General features: G+C 40.9%; 1 protein-coding gene and 1 long non-coding RNA gene across 5 annotated transcripts in view; one reads left to right on the forward strand and one right to left on the reverse strand.

The window, feature by feature from the left end:
* Nucleotides 1–4,134, forward strand: part of CEMIP2 (cell migration inducing hyaluronidase 2) — a 71,723-nt gene extending 67,589 nt beyond the window's left edge. For all 4 annotated transcript variants that reach the window (XM_008513566.2, XM_008513565.2, XM_070590681.1 and 1 more), the window contains 2 exons: nt 1,673–1,776; nt 2,108–4,134. In XM_008513566.2, coding sequence (XP_008511788.1) covers nt 1,673–1,776; nt 2,108–2,310 — 307 coding nt within the window. In that variant the 3' untranslated portion in view covers nt 2,311–4,134. The remainder of the gene's footprint in view (nt 1–1,672; nt 1,777–2,107) is intronic.
* Nucleotides 4,135–16,792: 12,658 nt separating this feature from the next.
* On the reverse strand, nt 16,793–20,071 carry LOC139078544 (uncharacterized). The gene is made up of 4 exons (XR_011531554.1): nt 19,942–20,071; nt 19,357–19,501; nt 19,122–19,253; nt 16,793–18,427 (listed from the first exon to the last, which is right to left on the reverse strand). It is a non-coding gene; the product is annotated as an uncharacterized lncRNA (long non-coding RNA).
* Nucleotides 20,072–25,936: the final 5,865 nt, after the last annotated feature.

Genomic DNA, 25,936 nt, shown 5'->3' on the forward strand with positions numbered 1-25,936 from the left:
TATTTACAGGCCGTCTTCATTTAGTGAAGCCGTTAAGGGAGGGACTTAAGCTACTGAGGGAGCAAAGGCTGTCTAGCTTTTGAATCATCTTCAGTTGATTTGATGACTTATGCTCTTTACACATTACAGGACCAGATCTCAATAAGTCCCATAAAATCATTGGATTATTTGAATGTAATAGTCAGTGTATATATGTCTTCTGGTTTAAGACACTTGTAGGGAATTCCTTTCCAAGGCGTCAGTTTTCTTTAAGGATTTAAAGGTTTTTTCCTAATGTTTAAAACACGTGCACTCAGTCCACCTGAAACAATCCAGGAGATAAATTTCACCACAAATATTTAGGGTGACACAGCAGGCCTGCAAGATGTCCTGTAGATTTAAGAGTTAAGAGCAACTTATTACAAAGCCACAAGGTTGTTTCTAGAAAGGGGACTCAAGGAAGGCTTTCGAGGTGCTGGTAGTGGTCTGTTTCTTGATCTGGGTGCTGGTTATACAAGTATGTTTAGTTTGCAAAAATTTCCCATGCTGTACACTTAGGAATACTATTCTATGTGTATGTTGCATCTTAACAAAATGTTAAGAAGTTATGGTGCAACTGGCAGTGACTTCTACGGAGACTGTACACATGTGGGGGTGCGGGTGGGCGAGGGGCGACCTGTAGGTGGTCTCATGGGACAATCCGAGCAGTGTGACCCATTGAAGAAGGTCAGGCCTGCAGGGTTGCTATGGTCAGACTTCTCCTCTGGCTCTGAATTGAATCACGATTGCTTTAGAAAGACTTCAACCAAGAACCCACACCAACCTGAGACTTAGGAATCTCAATAAGAAATGTCAAGATGCACATTAAGAAAGTAAACACTCCACTAAGGGATATACAGCAAGAGTTGAATAAAAGGAGAGACATTCCCTGTTTCGGGATGGAAAAATTAACATTGTAAAGATGTTATTCTACCTAAATTAAAATGTAAATGGATCACATTTCCGTTAGTGTCCCAATAGGTTACTTTTCTGCTGTACTTGACAGTTGATACTGAAGTTCATCTGGAAGAATAAATGTAGGAGAGTAATAAAATATTTTTAAACAAATGATAATAATATAAGGGTCTATTTTATCACATAATTAAAATAAACTATGAAGCCACAGTAATTAAGCCGGCATAGTATTCTAAGGAGGAGAGAGAGAAAATCCAGACAGATCTGAGTATGTGTTGATATACTGCATAATGAAGATGGCCATTGCAACTAAACCATGGGGGAGCAGATTTTATTTCCTTCCTTTTTAGAACTATTTTTTTTCCTATTTGATAAATAAATAATAGGACATAAATAGGTAAATAGAGCATCAGAAACAAGCAAAACCCACCTCCCCGTTACAATAGTTGAATCCAGAAAAGAGCTGTGTCCCGAGCCATCCACTAGCTCAGCTGACCTACATGACTTGTTGTCCCTACATTTAGAGACCCCTTGTAATAGCAGCATAGGTTCTGGGTGGGGCGGGGAAGTGGAGATTTGTAACAGCAGGAGTGAAAAAGCATGTGGGTCATTTTTGGGTTTTTTTTTTGAGTTGTGCTTTTATCTATTGTTTCTATACTGTATTCAGTTTAGAAGGATGCTCAGTAAATACCTGCTTAATTACTGAAATTTGCACTGATTTTCTAACTTTTACCTACAGGTCAGTTGTTCTGTTGAGCACAAGAGGAGAAATAAAGCAGTTGAATATTTCGGATTCCTTAGTACCTCTGGGATTAGCCAAACCAGCTCATCTTTATAACAAAGGTTTGTATTTGCATTATTCTATGAAGTTCTTATGAGGCCAGCAATTTGATGGTGGAATTTGGCTCCCAGACCATTTTCATGAGATTGTTTGCTGGGGTGGGTATCGTGAAGATAATTTCTAAATAAGGAGACAGAGTTAGAGGAAGTGTGTTGGGATGTGGTTTGTTGTTGGGGCCAAGAGGTGGGTGGTAAGAGTTCATTTGCTGACGTCAGGAAGTGGAGTTTTGTTTTTTGCTTTATAGCTGTCTTTGTTTTGCTCACCTCCGACTCACCTCCTGTGTTATCTTGCCTGGAACTAGTAGATGTACAAATTGAACTTTTTTTTTTTTAGGGAGTACCATATTTTTGGGATTCAGTGGAAACTTTAAACCATCGTGGACGAAGCTGTTTACCAGTCCTGCTGGACAGGGCCTTGGGCTGCTTGAACAATTCATACCTTTGCAGCTGGACGAGTATGGCTGTCCCAGAGCTGGCACTGTCCGCAGAAGAGACCTGGAGCTCTTAAAGCAACTTCAAAAGCACATTAGAGACTAACTGTAACTTAAGTGCGAGGGGGAAAAAAATGTGAACTAACTTATTTAATTTATGGCATTTTAAAGTGACACTGTTAACCCAATGGAACCATTTTCCTGTTCGATACAGAAAGGGGAGAAAAGACCGAGTTTTAAGTACTTGCTCGAATACCAGCTCACGCACCTTCTAGTTGTACAAAATGTTGGAGAATGTATTTGTATTTGTTAGGCTGGTGTATTCAGAGAGCAGTTCTCTTCTTCCTCACCTTCCACCGCGGTGTTTGTCCTGACCACAAGCAATGCTTCACCTTTGGTAGAATGGGATGTTGCGCAGTGGGGTGGGGGTTCTGAGAGTCAGCCTGAGTCCTCGAGAGGACCAGCTCTTGTAGCACCTTGGATACTTGAAGTCTAATGCTCAGTGGTGTCGTTGACTTTGATCAGCAGTGGACTTGGGTGGCTGGCAAGTTCAGTGATGCCTTGGGCCCTGGTTCTGGGCAGCCATCGAGAATTTTCTATGATACTGAATGATAGAGTTTTAAGTGGCAACTCAGGCTCAGCTCATGCCCTTTTTTGCCTGGACATGTGCTATTTTTATTCATTTGTATATTGATTCCTTCTAAGGGTTCAGATTTCAAACAGGAAGTATATTGGGACAAAAGGGCTTTTAGGGATTAACCGTCTCTTTAGTCTGTGACCATCGGGCAAAAATTTGACCTCCACCAAGGTCTGAGGTTGTTGGGACCATTTTTGCAGCTTTAATCCTTAGTCTGTTTTGACTGTATATTTGTGTTTAAAATACAGAGCTGAGCTGAATATTTACATTATTTTTAAAAGAAGCAGGCCATTTTCCTGAACTGTAAACTTGTGTCGTTTCAACTTGCACAAAGGAAGTCTGTTCTTGGGGTTGCTCCTGCACCCGGGTTTTTTGTTGTTGTTTTTATGAGTGGATTCTTTTTTACCCTTTGCTGAGCACGCTGCCAGGAAAATTGCAAAAAGCTTAATGATACCGGAAAATATTGTACTCGGGGGAGAAAAAAGGGAGAGCCTTTTAAGGGCCAGAATCGTGGAGCGAATATTCAGAAACGGGCCCCTTTATAGCTTTAGAGGACTCGGTCACTTAATTAATTAAATTGTTAGAGCCAGTTAAACAAAGGCGCCATGAAGCCCTATTTTGCTTCCCACTGGGTGCATGCATCTCCTGCCGGTGAGGATTGCATGTGTCAGAAGGAGATTGGCTCCACCGCTTAGGATGTCACCACAGCAAGAGGAAAGAAGCATCACAATGCCTTGACCTTTTCCTAAACCCACAAGGCAGACAGTGTGGTGGAGGGATGGCCATGGCGAGAGAGTAGGAAGTGTGTTCAGGCGGATTTTGGCAATGAGTACAGACAAATTCACTTTCCTCTACCAGGAGCAACGGCTGATGACCTGTCCCTTTGTGTCCGGGAGAAACTGCAGAGCAGCTCTGTGACTTCTGTTACTTTACCAAATATGCTACCTCAAAGTGCTACCGATAAACCTTTCTAACTGTAAGTGCCCTTGCTAAAGGCACATGTCTTAATCCAAGTTTAGGGTTTTTTTTTTTTTTTTGTGTATTGATGAATGAGATCTTACCTATTAAATATATTATTGGATCATGGTTCCTGAAGGTGATTAAAGTTTGTGTGTGTGTTTTTTATGACTTAAATAAATATCTTTTATGTGTGTGTGTTTTTTTTTTTTTTTTAGAGTTTGGCTCTTTAAAGATTTGGAGAGGATATGCAAGTTCCGAGGCACCTAGTTTTTCTGATTTGTATGCTAATAATCAGGGCCTAAGTTAAATAAATATGTGTGCATGTATTTTTTAGATATGTGTGTGACTCTCTATCAGTCAATCATTTTTTATTCCAAATTCCAGCTGTAAAAAAAGTTCTAGCCGAAAAGAGAAGGGGAAACTGTTCACCAAGTAGATTTTGGAAGACCAAGCTTCGATGGACAGGAATCATTCTCCAATGCAGAGGTTCTCATCCTTGGCTGCTTGTGGGAATCACCTGGGAGCTTTAAGAAATATAGAGGCCTAGGCCCCACCGCCAACCCCTGCATTCAGATTTAATTGGTGTGGGGTGCAGCCTGGGCATTGGAATTTTTTTAAAGCTCCCTGGGTAATTCTAACATGTACCCAGGTTTAGGAACCACTGCAGTAATATAATAGGCTCCCTGTTTAACTTCATTATTTTTTGTGACTAAAACAAAATTACGTTTATGATTTTTACTTGCAATTCCTGTATTACACACCTCCCAACCTTAAACAAGGTATTTCACTATTGTCTCTTTTAATAGAACTTTTTAATAAAGTTTTTGTCCTTAATCCTATCCAGTTGTTAAATTGGTTGTCTAAGCTGATATACACATTTCAGGCAGTTGGGAGGCAGCAATCTGTTTTATTCCTACCGAGAAAATATATTTGAAGGTGCTTTGTAAGTTGGTAAGCATTTTCCATCAGATGAGGCGGTGGTTGAGCTCCAGAAACATGGCCGTCCACAGATCAACCGGCTGATGAGAAACACAGGGCCTTCTCATATCTCAGCGGAGTAGAATTTTAGTTCTTTGCTGTGAGATCCCTGCCTCTCCGCCTGAGCCAGCATGCTACATATTAGCTTCAGAGGCTGGGAGAGAGTGCTCGTGAGAAGATGAAAGGCAGAGACACACAGTCTCATCGAGAATGGCTCCAAAGCAGCCGCTAAGCTGATGTTTAGATGCAGGACTGGGGAGGGGGCACTTATGACTTCCCTATTCTCTACCTTCACCAGAAGAGAACACATCTTCATGCCATTACATGGATTAGTTTGTTTTGAGGAAGGGCGGGCAATGAGGTGATGGATAGAGGCTTGAGTGCTTCAGATAACTGGTGATCGTTCCTTAAGAGATGAGGTAATGTTTGGATAGGTCCAGTTGAAAGGCATTTCAATAAGAAGGAACGCACTTAGTTAATTCAAATATTTTCAGTTGGTCCTAATAGGTAAATACTTAGATTCCATTGTGACAATGTTTAATGATTTTGTCATTCGGAGTTAGAGGTTACTCTCCAAAATTCCTGTTTGCCTTTCAGATACTTATGAAGCCACGTTTGATAACTTGAGAATTCCCCTAGAGGTGAAGACGGTGAATCGGAGTAATTTGGTAACAGATTTGTGTCATGCCTGTTGGTCTGAACTTGGTAAAAACTCAATCTGCTAGAAATGGAAGCAGACACTGGGCTGGAGCTCATTTTCAACAAAAAGGGAGGAAAAAAATCAAGGAAAGTCATCCCCGGTCCCTTGCTCACAGATAACTAAGTGTTGTTCAGGTCTTGCTAGACCATTGGAATCATCTGGAAGATAGAGGGTTTTTATTCATATTTATCTTCAATATGGGAAAAAAGCTGAAAAAAGGATGCCTAACTAGGCCTTGGTGTTTTGGGGAAGGGCACACACACTATTTTTATGTGATAAAATTAGAGGATGACTGATTGAGCTGTGAATATTTCTAAATGAACTGTGCGCCACCAGGCATCCAAAAATATCAACTATGGCAAGCTGTGAAAATATTGTATCCAAAAAGACAACAAATAATGGGTCAGAAAACAACTTCATAGATTCATTTTGATTTTCCTGAGATGGACCGTGTGATTAGTCTGGATATGAGACGTGATAACGCATTTAAAGTTCATCCTCAGAAAAGAGACTTTATGCTCACAATGCATCAGGAGTTGGCAAACTGACTTGTGGGCCAAACTTGTTCCCCTCATTGTTTTTGTACCAATTTTGAGCTAAGAATGGTTTTTACATCTTTAAATATAACAAGTTGGGAAACTTCAAAAGGAGAGTATATTTTATGACATGAAAGTTACGTGAAATTTCAATTTCAGTGTCTGTAAATAACATCTTATTGGAAGATAGCCACATTCATTTGCTTCCTTATTGCATTGGCAGGTTTAAGTAGTTGCCCCAAAGACTCTATGGCCTGCAGAGCTGAAAATATTTACTGGGTTACTTTACTGAAAAAATTTGCTGAGCCTTGATTTTGATGAAGGTTATACTGGTGTTCATTGTACTGTTCTTTTTTCTTTTTTGAGGAAGATTATCCCTGAGCTAACATCCACTGCCAATCCTCCTCTTTTTTGCTGAGGAAGACTGGCCCTGAGCCAACATCTGTGCCCATCTTCCTCTCTTTTATATGTGGGACGCCTGCCACAGCGTGGCTTAATGAGCTGTTCATAGGTCCTTGCCCGGCATCTGAACCGGGGAACCCTGGGCTGCCAAAACAGAGTGCACGAACTTAACTGCTAAGGCACCAGGCCAGCCCCCATTGTACTATTCTTAAAAGTTTCCTGAGGTCTGAGAATTTTTTAAATAGAAAGTTATGGAAAACACCTGAATCAGAATCACCTGAGGTCTTGATGAAAATGCAGAATCACAAGCCCCAAGTCAGACTGGAGAATTGGAATCTCCAGGACCTGGAGCTGGGAATATAATTTTATGACAAACTCCCCAGGTGTTTCTTATGAACACTGCAGTGTGAGAACCCCACAGCATGTAGTGAGCCCCTGATATTCCTCTCCCTTTTCCCTTCAGTAGAGAACACATCTGAATGTCGTGTTTTGTTAACCCTGGTGGCTCCATCTGTACTGTCTTCCTCAGTTCTTTTTGTGGCTAATGCAGGGCAGATCTGATGCACAGCACAGTATGAGGCTGTTGCTGGAGCAAAGATTTGGAGCCCATGGTAAAGTCCTTTGTCCACTGTCTGAAATTCTTACCATTAGTATGGTTCCTTGGGCTATAGGTATCCCTACAATGAAATCCCAGCTATCCTTTGTTTTCTTCAAGTTCTTTATTATTTTAAGCAGTTTAAAGAAAATGCACGTTTATTATTTTAAGCAGTTTAAAGGAAAAGATACATGTCAGACTGCACAGACTGACAAAAACATGTTTCTTTGTTTTTGGATGGAACTGTATCCACCCTAGTTATTTCCCATTTATTGAAGCACTGATTGGCATTTGCAGATTTTTTTTTTAGGTGGAGTGAATTATTTCATATAAGCAATTTGCTTTGTAAGCAAAAGCCCTTTAATACATGAACTTCATGGGGGAGGTCCGAGGTGGGGGGTGGACTCGGAGGATAATGAAATCAGTCTTTCCCAGGAAGGAGGATGGGATCCTCTGGGAGGGCGTGGCATGTTTACCTCCTCCCACCTCTCCCACCAGTCTATATTGATCATAAACACCTAGTTCCTCAGGGAGGAAGGCCAGGGTCAGACAGGTTCCTGATGTGGGAGAACGTAGGATCTACAAATCTCAGGAGGAAAAGAGCATCTTTTGCTCCTAGCATAGGTGGGAGGAAGAGGGAGTTCTGACATGAAGGAAAGATCACACCAGAACTTGTTGCCTCCTTCTACAATGTGTATGTGGTCATTCTTCTCCCAAGGAAAATGGCTCTTAGTGAGTAGTCAGTGGATTCCACACAGAGTGAAGTGCCTGGTACAGTTTGTTGCTGAAGGTGCAGTGGATGTTTTGGTGACTAACCTATGTTTGATGCCAGTGTTGGGGATTGGAATTGGCCACCCCAAGATATGTCTCTTTGGCATGAGGATTATTTTGGGCTGGTTACTTTTAAAAACTGAAGACATGAGAGAAACTCTGAAAAGCAGAAGTTACCCTTTGTAAGAAACATTTACATTTGTAAGGGAAATCTCCATCTGTAAAGGTGTCTCCCTCTCTGTACCAGGAAGAAGGGGGGATGACCTTATCTCTAGAAACTCTTATCAATGCAGAAGTAAAGGACTTAAATCTGCATAATAACCTTACTCTTGTTTACTGTGCTTTTCTGGTACTCTGCCATAACTGACTCCTCCCACCCCCAACATCCTCATTTGTAGCTGAAGATGGTATTGAAGATGAGATCCTCCGCCATTTTGGTGAGTTGCTCAGTTTTCCTGAATCTCTCCATGTGTACATGTTATAAAGCTTTGTTTAATTTTCTCCTGTTATTCTGTCTCATGTGAATTTAACTCATAGCCCAGCCAGAAGGACCTAGAGTGGGTAGAGGAAATGTCTTCCTCCCCAACACCAGTTAAGTCTCTTTACTAGCAGTGTTACTTTGAGCAGGTTCCTATTCCTTCTGATCCTCAGCCTTCTCATCTCTGAAATGGGACTACTAATGCTTTTGTAAAATTGCAAAGGGGATTAAATGAGAATAGCCGTGTCCCAAACACAGCTGTTCATCAACGATATCTCAGTGGTTTGTTTTACCAAAAAGTCAGATTTCCAGACATCTGTGAATTTTAATTTAGTCGTTTTATGAGGACTAAAGATTAGAGAATCTGGTTTTTAAAAACAAACTTCTGAAATAAAGCCAGATTTGGGAACCACTGAGAATGCCCTATGGAAGGCCCCACCCTAGTTTAACACATGCCCCATATTCAGTTGTTTGTATCTAGAAAACAGGACATCAGGCCAGGCAGTGCACGTTTAGTGGATTTGTTCGAGTGTCCTCACAAGGTTTGCATTTGTGCCCTAGTTGCACTAGCACCGTACCTCAGCAAACCAGATGTGCGCAGACCAGAGCTATGACATGTGGCAAGACAACTATGAAATGGAAGCGTGTGGCTGCACCCTGGTCTGTAGCTGGTATGTGCAGTTCTCTGCTGTCCCTTCTTGTGAGGGAAAATTTCAGTTCAGCTAATCATCTGTCTTTTCCAATCCCTTTTACCATAAACTAGCATGGAATAAAAACAATTCATTTCTAATGATCTCTCAGTGCTTTAACCATCCATATTTTCACTCTTCCTTCTTGTCGAGTAAGGAAATGCTAACATGTAATAAAAAGGTTTGTAGGACAAGTTGAAACTGAGTTAGAGGATGTGGAAAAGGAGCACCTTTGGTACCAAGGCTTCCCATATTTCTGCACCCCTTTTCTTCCTAGTCACACCTCCAATTCCTCCAGGCTGCCTCGGCTCTACTGTCGCAGCCTTGCTGTATGCACAAGACCACATTCTCAGACCTCTTTGTACCTTTCACTGCCATCACTGCTCATACATTCCATGTCCAACCCTCAAGATCCTTCGCCCCTGCTAAATTAATTCAAAATCAGGCTGTTCCTCATGTCTAAAACAAATTACTTCTTAGGCAACAACGCCATTTTAATATTTGCCCATGGTGCCTATAATGCTAAAATTAATGTGTTGCTGGGAGTTTTATTTCTCTGATTTGTTTGGTTTATTTTTAAAGTAATTTTGCCCTCTTGCATACTTCACCTACATATTGATGAGGATTTTTAGGCTGCTTAATTTTAAAATGGCTTATGATGCGGATTTTTAGGCTGGTTAGTTTTAAAACTACAGATGAGATTCAAGCTCCAAGGAGTGGAATTTGTTTGCCCCTTTGTTGGGAAACATTTACATTTCTAAGGGAAACCTCTGTGAAGATGCCTCCCTCTCTGTGCCAGGAAGAAGGAGGAATGGTCTTATCTCTAGAAGCTCTTAATGGGGAAGGCAAGAACTTAAGTTGGTTGCTGTCTGGCAATCTCATGTAACTGGTTTAGGGTGGTGGCGTCTAACCTTTACCTAATCCGATTTGATTCTTGTCTAAAAGTCATGGGATCACACAATGACCAGACCCCACCTGCACTGATACCATTTTAACTTTTTTTTCATGTTCGTTCCTTTGTCTTGTAAAGAGATGAATCATATACCTATGCCTTAAATTTAGCCCTAACCCTCAACTCGGGGCGGCAGCAGCAGGAGCTCTGCCTGCCCATGGGTCCTGTCCCCATGCCAGCGGGGGCAGCAGAAGCAGCAGCAGAAGCTCTGACTGCCCACGGGTCCTGTCCCCATGCTACACTATTCTCTAAATAAAAGAGCACTACTGCCAGATCTTGAGAGCCCAAGAAATCTTTCTTTCGACTCCTCGGCTCACCGACCCCGCATCAATATGAGTCTGATGCCATCGAACTCTAGAGGAAGTGACAAATCTGGAAAATCCACAAACTGTATCATCAGCCACTGGATAGTGAATGGTGTCAATACTGATGAGGGTTTTTAGGCTGCTTAATTTTAAAATGGTTTATGATGAGGATTTTTAGGCTGGTTACTTTTAAAACTGCAGATGAGAAGCAGGCTCCGAGGACTGGAATTTTGCGTGCCCTTTTGAGAGACATTTGCGTTTGTGAAGGAAGGGGGGATGACCTTGTAGGGACCTGAAATTGGCCACCCCAGGATATGTCTCTTTGGCATCAGGATTGTTTTGGCTGATTGCTTTCGATAAACTGGGACAGGGAAGGAGGCTCTGGGATATGGAACTTGCCCTTGTTGGGACACATTTACATTTGTAAGGTAAATCTCTATCTGTAAAAGGTGCCTCCCTCTCTGTACCAGGAAGAAGAGGAGAGATGACCTTATCCCTAGAAACTCTTAATGGGGAAGGCAAGAACTTAAGCTGGTTGCTGTCTGGCAATCTCATGTAACTGATTTAGGGTGGTGGCTTCTGACCTTTACTTAATCCGATTTGATTCTTGTCTAAAAGTCATGGGATCACCCAACGACCAGACCCCACCTGCACTGATACCATTTTAACTATTTTTTGTTCTTTCCTTTGTCTTCATAAAGAGATGACTCACATACCTATGCCTTAAATTTAGCCCTAACCCTCAACTCGGGGCAGCAGCAGAAGCGGCAGCAGCAGGAGCTCTGCCTGCCCGTGGGTCCTGTCCCCATGCCAGCGGGGGCAGCAGAAGCTCTGACTGCCCATAGGTCCTGTCCCCATGCTACACTATTCTCTAAATAAAAGAGCACTACTGCCAGATCTTAAGAGTCTAAGAAATCTTTCTTTCAACTCCTCGGCTCACCGACCCCACATCAAATACTATCCATAGGATACGAGCGCTTATATTTGGAGTCCCTTCTGATCATCTTCAGGAAGGTTGTGGATAATACTATGGTTTTCCTCCTGCTAGAGCAATGTTCTCAGAACACAGAGACTGGGTGAGTAACCCTACCTGGCTCTGAAACATATAATCCATTCGGATTCCAGGCCCAGGGTCTTGGCCACAAGAAAGTGTATTTGTCTTAACATCTTCCTGGAAGTTGTGCTCCGTGAGCACTGGAAAATCCTTTTTGTTTGTAGTGTCTTCCATATTTGTAAATCACCTTCTTTCAATAGCTGAAAGGAAGAGATCTGGTAATTATAGCTTTCCTTTGTTGCAGCTTTATGTTGAAAACATTTGCCAGCAAGGCTAAGTAAGGACCCAAGTGGATAGATGATATACAAACAAGATTACGAATCACAAGGATCAGGGGCTCCCTGTGCAGTTTTATCCAGAGCAAGAAGGTCAAACTACAAACACAAATTTCTTTTTGGTGAAAGAGGGATGATTTTATTATATCAATGATCTATCTTTTCTGGCTCTTGTTTCCAATTCCTTGAAATGACTTAATTTGTTGACTTCAGCTGTGAATTTTTTTTTTTCTGAGGAAGATTAGCCCTGAGCTAACTGCTGCCAATCCTCCTCTTTTTGCTGAGGAAGACTGACCCTGAGCTAACATCCATGCCCATCGTCCTGTACTTTATATGTGGGACGCCTACCACAGCATGGTGTGCCAAGCGGTGCCATGTCTGCACCCGGGATCCGAACCGGCAAACCCCAGGTCGCTGAAGTGGAACGTGTGCACTTAACCACTGTGCCACTGGCCGGCCCCCAGCTGTGAATTTTTAATGTAATATAATCTAAAATAATTGCATTCAAAGTCTATTGACAAGTATAATTGTTGGCTATTTTGGATAATCTAAATTATCAACTTAATACCTATTTTGCTGCTACATATTTGATTGAAATAACATGAGAGGGTCTTTTAATTTTATTTGGTTCTTTATTTTGTCAGCTTATAGAAGACAAATGATTAATATGAGGCATAAAGGTAACCAATGAAAGACTTAAAGAATAGTAACATTGGCAGTAAGGAATGAGGAGCAAGAAGGATGACTCTACTCTGGCTTTCTTTAAATTTTTCCTTAATTTATTTCTACACTTAAGTTAGTCAGAGCCAATGGAATCTATCTAGTCATTGAATTTCTGAGTTTGCTTAGTAAGAGATTACTATTTGAAACGAACCCTGCCTTCCTTGTAACTTTGTGTGAGTGTGTCTGTCAGTCTCTTATATGTCTGAGAGTTTATTCATTGTACCAATGTCATCACTACAACTTTGAACTCAAAGTCTTTATCACCTTGACTTTGATCTTGACTTTAGTCTTCAATGCTACCAACCTTGAATTTAAAATCTGCAACACGAAAACCTTAAATTTAAGGTCTTCAACACTATAACCTTGAATTTAAAGTCTTTAATACTACGACTTTTATCATATTGTTGACAGATGCATCATTTTTGAAATGTAGTGGGTTAAAGTATGTATTGTGTTGTTTATTAACAAAATGCCTCGTGTAGTCTAAATTTGTAAATACTGCTTCTGTTTTGTTTCTCCTTTATACACTTGACTGTCTAACTTTGTGATAAGTGACATGAATTTTATGTTAAGATTAAGTATGTTTCCCTGAAACATGGATTTTAAAAAATTATATAATTGACAATTTAGAATGAAGTCCTTCCATTGTACACATTTTAAAAACAAATTTTGGTTCCAATCCTGTGGGGGGAAAAATCTTAGTGAGGGCTATGTAGAAAATATTATACTGATTGGAGGTGTTGAAAAAATTATTCAGGAGGCCGGCCTGGTGGCTCAGTGGTTAAGTGTGCACATTCTGCTTTGGCGGCCCAGGGTTCTTCGGTTTGGATCCTGGGTGTGGACATGGCACCGCCTGTCAAGCCATGCTGTGGTAGGCATCCCACACATAAAGTGGAGGAAGATGGGCACAGAAGTTAGCTCAGGGCCAGTCTTCCTCAGCAACAAGAGGAGGATTGGCAGCAGATGTTAGCTCAGGGCTAATCTTCCTCAAAAAAAAAAAATTATTCAGGGCACTTGTTAAAGATGGTAAGGCAGACTTTATTCAAGGGGGCTATTACAATGGAATTTTGTACCTGGAGAGAGAAATGGAGCTTAACTCTGAATACAACAAGGACAAATGGAAATTTATAGCCAAGGAGCACAGTGGAGATTGGTGGATGGAAAAAGTAATTTTTTACTAACAGGAAACATCAGGGGTAGGGGAATTCTGGCTTGACAGGATTTCTGTTGGAAGCAGGCCAGGGTGATAAGATACTGAGGGTAGACATGAGGAATTTGATCAGATTATCAAGGATGGGAGATTTTCCCTAAACTGACCCAGCAGAATTCTTGCTAAGACTAGACTAAATGGGCAGAGGACAGAGCCCAAGGTCAGGTCCTGGTCAGAAAGAGGATCCAGAGGAGCCTGACTCATGTTTGGTCAAGAAGAGAGTCTTTATCAGCAGTAGGTAGAGTCCTGCTTCAAGGGTGAAATTAAGTCTACTGTTAATTACCAGGGTGGAGTTAGCTATTTAGATGTACTTGTACTTGCTTGGTGTGAGTTTCTGTGTTTAGAGAGAAAGAGCGTTTACGCTTTCTCTGATTAGACTTCTGTGACTCAAATGGCCTTGTACTGAGCTGTTAATAGTGAATGCTATGGTTTCAGTACCATACTGAAAAAAGAACAGGTTATGAAGGGGGAGGAGTCCCTGTATGGGATATTATCTTCTGGGCTCTGCCATTTCCTATGGTTTTCCAAAGCCCAGGATTATCCTTCCTAAAGTGTAGCTATGGGCCATTTCCATCAGAACCATGGGATTTACTGTGAAAACAGCAGATTCAGGGGCTCCCTTTTAGATTGATTGAATTAGAATCTTTTTTTTTTTTTTGGAAAGAACATGAATGTTCATCGCCAAGGGACTGCATAAATACGTTATAGTATATTCATACGTTTGACTACTATACTCCAGTTAAAATGAATGAATGATGTCTGAGTCTATCAACATAGGTACATATAGAAAAGGTAATGTTGGGTAGACAGGTACAAATGGATATGTATGAAATGATAACATGATATTTATGGATACAATATTGTTGTTAAGTTTGCATGATCAATTTCCTATCTCTAACAAAAGATTTTCTTTCTACTGTTGCTAACCTTGGAGATTTGTTATTATATATTTAGATATCAGAATGTTGAGGCTAAATACTGTTCTAAAAATCATTGTATACAAAATCTTTTCCTTTGTTTAAAATATCTTTTAAAATGAACTTTTTAGAATAGGTTGAGACATACAGAAACACTGTGAAGATAGCACAGAGAGCTCCCATATACCCCATACCTAATTTTCCCTATTATTAACATCTAATATTAGTTGGTACATTTGCTACAATTGATGAATTAATATTGATATGTTAAATAGGGTTTCTATTTTATTCAGATTATCTTAGTTTTTAACTAATGTCCTTTATCTGTTCTGGAATCTCATCTAGGATATGATGTAACTTTATTAATCACGTGTCCTTAGGGTCCCCCCAAGTTTTAGCAGTTTCCCTGACTTTTTTTTTTTGGATGACTTTGGCAGTTTTGAGTTATATTTGCCATGCATTTTGTAGAATGTCCTTCCTTGGAGCCTGTTTGACATTTTTCTCATAATTGGACTGGGTTTTGGAGAAGATCATAGTGGTAAGGTACCATTCTCATCACATTGTATCAGGAGTACCTGTTATTAACATGACTGATCACCTTTGATGTCGACCTTGAGCACCTGGTAGAGGTAGTGTTTGTCAGGTTTCTCAACTGTACAGTTACTCTTTTTTTTTTTTTTTGAGGAAGATTAGCCCTGAGCCAACATCTGCCACCAATCCTCCTCTTTTTGCTGAGGAAGAGTGGCCCTGAGCTAACGTCTGTGTCCATCTTCCTCTACTTTATATGTGGGACGCCTCCCACAGCATGGTTTGACAAGTGTTATGTAGGTCCGCACCCGGGATTCAAACCAGAAAACCGTGGGCTGCCAAGGTGGAAAGTGTGGACTTAACCACTGCACCACTAGGCCAGCCTCTATAGTTACTCTTTATTCCCCCCCTTTCCCTGCTATAATCTTTGGAAGGAAGTCACTTTGTGCAGCCCACACCACTCTCCTTTTTAAAAAGAGAAATTATGACGCAGAATGATAAAGTCATTTGCCCTAGGTCATAAGGTTAATCATACCTAGCCCAGGATATTATTGGATCCACAGTAAGAGGATTACTTAATGTGTAGTAATTTAATTTTACCTGAAAATTAATCAATGTGATTCAATTAATTTTATTTCACCTAAATCTTACACTTAATTTAAATGTAAAATTAAGGTTTAGGAGGTGGTAGCCCATGTGAAATCCAGCTTCCCCTCTCCTCAACAACCTTTCTGTTCAAAACACATAGAATTATTAGGGAACATATTTTTCATATTCACACACGTATAGCTGAGCTCAAAATGAATAAAGGAAATTTATACATGTTGGAAACTAGGGAGGAACTAGTATCAAAGAGCAGGAGCCAGAGTTCCATGGGGACCAGAACTTATACTGAAAGCCTGCCCCTGATGTTTGCCATCCAGACAGAAAATGCCAGGGTCCTGAATCTTTGGAAGATGGTCCAGAAGAGGACAAGAGGTAATGCCAGGTGGGTGTGTCTTCTTGGGCTCCCAGGTTCCTTGGCTCTTGAAGATGGGCACTGTGGATGGAGGGCCCAGCGACCCTACTGTCCTAAGTCACACATCAGGGCCCCAGATACACAAGTCTAAGAGTGGTACTCTAGACAGCCCCAAGGACTATACCTCACGGAGGAGAACAATAGTTGCAGATGAAGCTATGGGGTGCAAGAAGTAATGAGGAACAAAGGAAGCAGTAAAACATAGAACACAATACTGAAAAGTACTTTCTGTAAATAACAAGCATAACTTTGTTCTCATGTTTGAAAACAAGCTGGAAGTAAAACACTCCCTAATAATGTGGAAGTCATGAGGCAGGGGAAGATACCTGTATGCTAAAGTCCTTGTCTTTTTCGGTAGAGAAAAAAGATACTGATTAACCTTGACTTTGTCAGCATATTATAAATGTAAGAATGTATCCTAAAAATACACCAAATGTATAACTTCCAAACTGAAAAGTGAAAACAAAAATTTTAAGAAGCTTATCTATTTAATGAAAGCAAAAAGAAGAAAAGGAAACAAGAATGAATAGCAAAACCAAAAAAAAAAAAATAATAATAAGATGGAGCTAGCCCTGATGGTCTAGTGGTTAAACTTTGGCGCGCTTACTGCTTCAGGGGCCCAAGTTTGTTCCCCCATCTCAGAACCACACCACCTGTCTGTCAGTAGCCATGCTGTGGCGACAGCTCGCATAGAAGAACTAGAAGGACTTACAGCTAGGATATACAACTATGCACTGGGACTTTAGGGAGGAAAAAAAAGAGGAAGATTGGTAACAGATGTGAGCTTAGGGAGAATCCTTCCCTGAAGAGAAAAAATTACAACCATTCAAATATTGGATACAAAAATCTCTCAATTTGGATTAAAAAATAAAATATAATTATAAGCTGTTTATACACATATCTTAGAATGATATGGAATGATTAAAATTAAAGAAGATGATATACTAAACAAAAACTTGATATAACAATATTAATACAGAGTAATAGTAATATTAACAGAATATTAAGCCAAAAAAATGCAAAGGGAAAAATAGGACAACACACAACAATAGAAGGCAGCATTAAGGCTCAAAGAGGAGTATCCCTCTCAGAAATTGACAGATCAAGGTGGCCAAATTAAGGAACCAGTTCCCCTGATGAATCATGAGAGTAGGAAATAGGCACTCTCTTGTTCTCCAATTCAAGGTCTGTGGTTTAGTCTCCAATCCGCTTTACAGTGTATGTCCCATATTTCCCCTGTATTTCTTGAGTACATATTTTCAGTTCTCCAAACTCACCACTAGTTCTCTCATTTTTGGGTCTGCATACATGCTTTTCTTTCTACCCGGATCTTTCTCCTTCCCACTCCTTTTCTTGGCTACTCTCTGCTTTTTTTTTTCCCCCTAGATCTCGGTTTAACTGTTATATCCTCTGGGAAATTGTCACCGTGCCAGGGGGTCCCATAGCACCGAATCCTTCTCCCATGGTGGCATGTGTAATTCTGTATTGTAATTGCCTGTGACTTTTCTTTCTCCCCCACTGTACAACAAGAATTTGAGGAGTGGGGCTATCCTCTTTCCTCTCTATGCAGCACAGTGCCTGACACTTGATTTTCTTCTTGAGTAAATGAATCAATGAAGGAACGAGATACATAAAAATGAAATGTGATCACAGATGAAGGGATTAATTCTACCTTAGGAGCTGGCTTCACAGAGGCTTTCTCCCTTTCTTTCATTCCATAAGAATTACCTTCCTGACATTTGCATTTCAGAGATGGTCCTTAATTCCTAGAGAAGACTGGGTAGAATATTTACATCTCAAAGGCACAGGGAAAGAATACAGGTTCCTCCAAGAAGGACTTTTGATCCTAAATCCAGAATTTTACAGTATCTACAAGCCTTTTGACGTGAATAGGGGAGGTTTGGGGACTGCTGAAATGGACAGGTGGGCTTTTGAATTGTTTCTAGAGCCCCATGTCTGTTCTTGTAAAGACTCATTTGTAAGATAAGTATGTTACCACACAAAATTGGGGTTCACTTGCCCAATGCACTGAAATGGTGGATTAATTATGGCATCAGCCTTTGGGAAAAGAGATCAGCTTTATTCAGCAAGATCGATCTGCAGGGAGAACAGGGTGTGTGTGTCTTCAGATCTGTCTCCCTGATTCAGGATTTGGGGCAAAGTTTAAGAGGTTAGGGAGAACAGGCTGGCACGTGGAAATGCTGGTGGGACAGGTTTTGCTTGGTGGGCTTCGAGCATTCATGGTAAGGTTTTAAACATTTATGAGAGGGTTCTAAACATTTACAACAGGGTTCTAAACCTTTTTTGATGAGGAAGGTATTTAACACCAGATCTTCCTGAATAAGCCCCCTCACTTCTGATAAGAGTCTGACTTTCAAGCTCTGGTCGTGTCCTGGTCCTCGGGTTACATGGGAAGCAGGTTCTTTGGTTCTGCGGTCATTTCAGGTCACAGTTTCTTCTTTTGCTCACGCTCTGGCTATGTGACTGCAGTTTTTCTGAAAGACAATCCTTAATTACTTTGTTGATAAGAGATGGAGTTTGTTCCGACTGGCTCTAAATGGGCCCATGGTTACAAGTACTGTTGTTTTTAATTCCTCAAAGAGTTGGGTTGCCACCTGAATGATATGGAGGCTGACCCACCCATCCTACTACATTATTCTCAGTTTGCTTCTTTATATCAGGAAGAAGATCTTCAACTAAGATGGACATCAAAAGATTCCTGTGTTCTAGATTTAGAGCTGTTTGTCTTTGTAATGTTTTTCCTTTCCCTCTGGGTGCATAGTTCCTTTAGCTTAGGGGAGAAGGCCTTAGAAAACCTTCCTATCAGACTCTGAATGTCAGCCTCCAATTTGGCCAACTTCTGACCATAGCGCTACTTAAAAAAAAAATTCTTTTGAATATCTTGTCAGGTTTCAGCCAGGAGAAACAATAAATATTCCCAGCAGTGTTGAACAACCCCATGCATGCACCCATTTTAATAAAAAAATATAACCCCTGGGCCATAGAAGCATCCACCAAATACTTCCTAACACAAGCCACCCGAGGCCTCTCCAAAGACGTGCGAAAGATACTGTCCTCCCAAGGTTCAGAGCCACTCCCAAGATAGCCCAAGGAAAGAAAGACTTAGACAATGCCTCTGAGAACTGCCAAGAGTTGCTGGACCCTAGCCACAAAGGGAGTACAACCCACATTTCTATCCGGCCGTATTCTGATGGCCTCCATCCTGATGGTTGTCAAGCCAAGTTCTCAGGACACAGAAGAAGGTGAACAAGAAGGCAATAGCTGTCCCTGGGAGAGAAAGGATTGACAAGCAGGGGGCACCTAAAAGGAAATTCATGAGTCACAATTCAAAGATCTATTTCTTCCAAGTGCTTTTTTCCCGCCCATCTGAATTTGGAAAGGAAGGGGCAATATGAAATTTTACCTTCGTCTCTCAACCAGGTACCACGATACAGATCTGGGAGAGCTGACTTCATAAGAATTTTCACCCTTTGCTGGCTTCTGCCAGTTTTCCCAGGATCCTTTCGGCAGGCTCTGGAGCAAGTGGGGGCGTCCCAGTAGGTCCCATCCTGGTCACCAGAAACAATAGAGGAGGAAAAAAATTTTCCCTCTCCCCTTTATGGTAGTGCTTGGCTGAGACTCCTTTTTCTCCAGGGCACCTCCTAAATGATAAGCTTATCTAGGTTAAAAGTTCTCCACTGTGGCTGCTGTAATTTAAGATTATCTTTGGTAAGGCTAACCTGCTTGATTAGCATTAAAAATAAATTTTATTCACCTGAAGCCTCACACTAGACCCAATCCAGTTAAGTTAGATCCTGTCCGGTTTCTAAGTCAGACCCAGTCCCACACCAGATCCCGTAGGGTTTCTAAGCTGGACCTGCCCGAAGTGAACCGAGACCCCGTCCACTCTCGCTAGTTTCTGAACCCAGTCTGGAAAAAGAAACGCTCAGGTAAAGTCTGAAAGCTCATAAGGCAAAACCTGCAAAGCCAAGATCCCAAAGGGACTTACCCTCCATCTCCAGAGGCAGGGAGAAAGCAGTGAGCTGAAGGGGCTCAGCAGGTACCTATGCCTCCTTGCTCCCGGAGGCTGTGGGAGGATCTCCTTCAGTTCCCTCTTCTGACATCAGAAATGTTGAAATCTAAACTGAGGCATATTAAAATTTTTAAGAGTTTAATTGAGCAAGAATCGATTCAAATTGGGCAGCGCCAAGCCTAAAGTGGTTAGGAATGCTCCAAGCACAACAGGAGCTGGGGCTCTGGAGGCTGTTATAGAGAGAAGGTGGGAGCAAAGTAAGGAAATTATTGATTGGCTTAGAGTTAAAGCCTAGTTGGCTGTTTGTGATTCATTGTCCTTAGCGTTTTGATTTCTAACCTTGAAGCATAAATAGGCTTAGATTTTGGTTTGCTTGCTAGCCACCACAGCATGAGCGCACATCAGTCTAATGGCATCTTTGTTTAGCTAATTTAACAGGAGGCGTGGTTCTAAACGCTGGTCAAGTGTTCTTTACCGTCTATCAGGCCTCCCAGGAACAGATCCTCTCCTGTGTCTCTATAGTCTGCCTTGCCTCAGTCACTCCTATCTCTTGTCATTTCATTTTGCTTTGCTTTGCTTTGTCCCTTGTTTGGTCAATGTCGGTTTGTTCGGTGGAAATAACAAATGCCTGATTTCCTACACTTTAGAGCTCTGGGGTGAGTTAAATTTACAGATGTTTATGAGTGGTGACAATCGCCATTGGCGGACGCAGTAGCAATACTTTTGTTTGGGAACCAGCTTACTGAATGATGCCGGCTGAAGGGTAATTCCCAGGAATTTGCTTTCATGTAGATCAGACGTGTGAACCCACTGAAGAACGGCCCCCACTTTTTCCTGCTCTTCTGAGGCCCTACAAGGCCCAAATTTTGCTGTGCAATCTGAGAACATTTTTTACTTTCATGTGGTGTGGCTGGGGGTGGGGAGTGGAAGACAATTGTTCAAAGGAAACTCATTGTTCATCCTGACTTTCAAATCTGTTTCATAGGAAAATTTCCATAGGAATTCTAAGAAGTGAAACAAATGGCGTAGGCAGAGAACAACATTTGCGCTATTCAACATTCTAGTGGTTGGGTCTGTGGCCAGCAGGGCAGCCAAACCTAAGGAATTTCAAGGAACACAGCACTTTTTAAAATTGGAGGCCTGTGTCTGGCCACAATACTAATTGTTTCATATCAGCGACGTGGTATAGAGCGCTATGGGGACTTCAGTGTTTTTTTTTTGGTCAGAAACACCCTAACTCCTAGTGCTTATTCAAAAAGGTTACAATTAGAAAAGATAGTGAACAGAGCTTGAGAAAGCAATCATGGGCACCAATCTCCCCTTTCATTATAAATCGCTTCCTTTCCCTGTTTTCTGTAATTGTCAGATGTTAAATGCTTGAAACTTCTCGGGAGTTCTCTTTTCCTAGGGAAGGACATAGTGTCACTGGGACAGCAGATATCTGAATGCTGTACTCAACAGCTGGCATGGGAAGCTGGCATGGGAGTGGAGGCTGGTGGTGGTTTGAACAAAGCCTGAACATGTCTGGGGTTAACTTGATTTACAAGAATCAACAGAACCTGGAAAAGAACCAAGCCATGAAGCCTTTGTTTGGAAAGTTTGGCAGGCTAGCCAGACCTAAATAAAGCTTTTCCATCAGGATTTCAAAACAAAACACTGAACACAACAGAGCGTGCCGCTATCTTTCCTTGCTCCTGGCCAGGTTTAGAGCTCAGCGAGACGACTAGTGAGTTGGATGTGGAAAAAGATGCAATTAGTCTCTTTGAACAACCCAAGGATCTATCCCATCCTGGAACATTTAACACTGCGGGATTGGATTTATTTCCATTGTTTAAGGCAAAAGCTAATTAGTTAAGGTTTCCTGATGGTTTTATTATGGTTCAATATTTGTAGGACTCACACTATAAGTTGGGGTCAATGTCAAGCTGCCATAATAAGTAACTTAGAAATGCCATCCGAAGGGTGTGCCCATGCACCTACCATTCCTAGATGCTATCTTTCTCATGGCCACCAAAGGAAGTTTGAATCTCACTGTCTTCTCTGTGCATTGATGATATTAAAAATATTGATTAAAAAAAATCAAGTGAAAAACTATATGTAAATGTAAACTATGAAGGTTCCAGGACTTCATACAGTGTCTATGCCCTAAACTCTATGGCCTCCCCTACACACATATATTCATCTATGTATGCATCCTGCAATATTTATGGAGCCAGAACACACAGCGCAGGCACTCAATTAGTATTTGTTGAATGAAAGAATGTTTTGTGGCAAAGCATCATCATTATACTCTGTAACAGGGGTTGGAAGACCACAGCCCACAGGCCTCTTTTCCTAAATAAAGTTTTATTGGAACACAGCTGCTCCCAGTGCTGACTGTGGCTGTTTTTTTTTTGCTGCCACAGCAGAGTTGAGTAATTGTGACAGAGCCTGTTCAGTCTGCAAAGCTCCAAATATTTACTATCTGATTTTTTAAGGAGAAAATTTGCCAACCTCTGCTCTACCTCCGAATTTCTCTACCTTCCCCTAAACAAACAATGTATCCATGAATGCTTCTAGAGCCATATTTCTGAAAGTGTGTTCCAGGGAGCACTCGTTCTATGAGCTGCTCCTTTCTGGCTTAGGAAGTTCAGAAAATAGAAATTTATAATGTATATTTTTAAGTCTGACAGTTAGAAAAAACCTGCGTAATTTTGATTCACTACTTTCAAATTCATTTGACCCTCTCTCTCTCTCTCTATTTTTTTTAACCAATTAATGTTTTATAGAAGGAAGCTGCCACAGAAACACATTAGGAAATACGGGTAAATGGAATTCATTTCGCATGCTGACTCCAGTAAATTGGAAGTGACTGCCCAGTGCACTGTATTGAGAATGGTCATGAGGTGCTGCCAAGGCACAGTGGGAAAGAGTACAGCGATTAATTACCTAGATCAACAATTCAACCATGATATGTGTGCTGAGCATTTGCCAAGCCTTGTTTAGACCTTACTCAAACCCCTTGACAGTGGTGATCTGTGTGGTCTCTACATTGATCCCTGCTGAATGTAATGTGTGACTTTGAAGATGCCTTTTCTTGTGTGGCTTATAACCTGATTATGAAGAAATTTCACAAAGAATTACTGTGAGAGTAATTGTCTTATCTTCTAAGAGAAGTGCTTAGAAGATGAAATTTAATTGGACATATAGATGCAAATAATAATTATATATCACTTTCTTCTAATATTCCCATTATACTTGTATTACACCTTTTGTAGTGGGTTTCACAGTCCTTGGACGTTCTTTTTTTTTTTTCTCCAGCCTTTGTTCTCTTTGCTTTTCAGATTGTGAAGTTCCTATCGACACACGCTCAAGCTTAGAGATTCTGTCCTCAACCATGCCCAGTCTACTAATGACCCCATTGAAGACATTCTTCATTTCTGTTACTGTTTTTGATCGCTAGCATTTCTTTTTGATTGTTTCTCAGAATTTCCATCTCTCTGCTTGCATTACCCATCTATTCTTGCATGTTGTCAATTTTTTCCATTAGACTCCTTAGCATAGTAAACTCCTGGTCTCATAATAGTATGTCTAATAATAGACATAATGTCTCATCGCTGACCTATCCGAGTCTGGTTCTGATGCTTGCTCTGTCTTTTCAAACTGTTCTTTGCCTTTTAGTATGCCTTGTACTTTTTTGTTGGAAACCAGACATGATGTACTGGGTAAAAGGAACTCTAGTAAACAGGCCTTTAGGGATGTGGTGGTGAGATGTGGGGAGGAGAAGTCTTCTATTGTCCTATGATTAGGTCTCAGTCGTTTAGTGAGCCTGTGCCTCTGGACTGTGAACTTCACAGGTGCTTCTCAGTCCTCTGCCCCTCCCCCTTATGTGGGACAAGATGCCAGCATGGGCTGGAGTTGCGTATTTCTCTTCCCCCATATGGAAGGCTACAAAGAGCTACAATTGGATATTTCCCTTCCCCCTAAATCGGTTAGGCTCTGATAAAATCCTATTGGGTTAGGCTCTGTTAAAATAGTTTCTCTTGAGAGCAGGCCTTGTTAAGAAGTACAGAATTCTCTAGAGTATTTCAAAACGATTCCTTTACCCTCCCTCTGCTGGAAGCATGAAGGGATTTTTCTCCAATATTTACTGCCGCTTGTCCACACTGAGCCTCCAGCGATTTGTCAGTTACAGTTAGGTTCTCTTTCTGTGGAGGTTTCTGCTGTGGTAGGTTATGATTCTCTGTATCCGCTTGTCTACCTCGTTAATTTTGGGGGCAGTGGTTTGCACTGTGACCTCACCTTGCTGAGGAATCTAAGAGAAGTTGTTAATTTTGAGTTTGTTCAGCTTTTAACTTGTTGTTAGGACAGGATGACAGCTTCCAAGATCTTTACATGTTGGACCAGAAACTGGAAGTCCACATGATTCTGTTTACCCTCCTGGGTCCTAAAAACATAACAAAGCAGATTCCTTGTCAGACCTGTGTGTCAAGGAGAGATTATAAATTTATTTTTTGAAGTGACACCTTTGCTCCAAACACATAGCAGTGTAAAAATAGAAAATGAAAGTAATAGATATATTAATAAAAAAGAATAACACTTCCATGTGCCAGAAACACAACAAAATGACAAAGCTATGGTTAAGGGTTGGTGCTGGACCCTGCTGGGCTGTATGTCAGAAAGCAGGCAAGAGCTTCTTGAAACTAGATCCTTCAGTAGGCTCCCCAGGTTAAAAAGGGAGGTTGGCATTATTCACAATAGCCAAGATGTGGAAGCAACACAAGTGCCCATCGATGGATGAATGGATAAAGAAGATGTGGTATATACATACAATAGAATACTACTCATCCATAAAAAAAGACAAAACTGTGCCATTTGTGACAACATGGGTGGACCTTGAGAGTATTATGGTAAGTGAAGTAAGTCAGAAAGAGAAAGACAAATACCATATGATTTCTCTCTTGTGAAAGATAATTAAAAAAACACATGGATAAGGAGAACAGATTAGTGGTTACCAGAGGGGAAGGGAGTAGGGGTAGGATGAAAGGGGTAAAGGGGCATATATGTTCAGTGACAGATGTCAACTAGACTATTAATGCTGAACAAGATGCAGTCTATACAGAAACTGAAGTATAGTGACATACACCTGAAATTTATAGAATGTTGTAGGCCAATATGACCTCGATAAAAGAATTTTTTTTAAAAAACTACAGAAAACACCATACTTAATAGTGAAACATTAAAAGCATTTCCTTTAAAATCACAAAAGACAGATGACTTGTATAACCACTTGTGTTCAGCTCCTAGGCAGTGCAGTAAGCCTACATAAATAAACGGATGTGAAAAGAGAAAGAGAGACAGGCTGGAAAACTCCTTAGGGCCGTCACTTCTATGAAACTTTGTACGCAGTGAAGAAAGACACTGTACAAACTCAAAACCTGAAAATGAGGCAAGCCCACACAGTGACAGATGTTCAATCTCTGCAATAATATCGAGGGCCTGGGGAGAGAGAGGCAGTGGCAGGTTTCCACTAGAACTGGGAGACTGGCTGGAATGGAAGAAAAAAAAGAGATTTCACCAAACATGAGCTTGAAGCGTATATTCCAAACTATATGAAGACATCTAGTCTAAGAGGGACACCCAACAATTTGAGATGAGACGAGTTCACTTTAGGTACAATTAAAATGGTAGAGAAATATGGAAAATACTTTAAACCCTTGTGTTTAGGATCTTCAGAGTGGTAAATGAAAGAAAAACTTTTATAAAAAGCACAAGAAGTAGCCAAACAAAAATAGACAGAAATGAAATAAAAACACACATATTAAATAGAACCATTTATATGTCTTGTACATGAAAAATATGGACAGTGGAATAAGACACACAATAGATTGGATCAACACGAGGCTGATGTGGTTGAAGAAAAAAACAGTGCTCTGGACAATTGTATTAGAAATTCACCAGAAATGCAGCACAGAGAGAAAAAGAGAAAATA

The sequence above is a fragment of the Equus przewalskii genome, chromosome 22 (assembly GCF_037783145.1).
Source record: "Equus przewalskii isolate Varuska chromosome 22, EquPr2, whole genome shotgun sequence".
NCBI classification, from domain to species: Eukaryota; Metazoa; Chordata; class Mammalia; order Perissodactyla; family Equidae; genus Equus; species Equus przewalskii.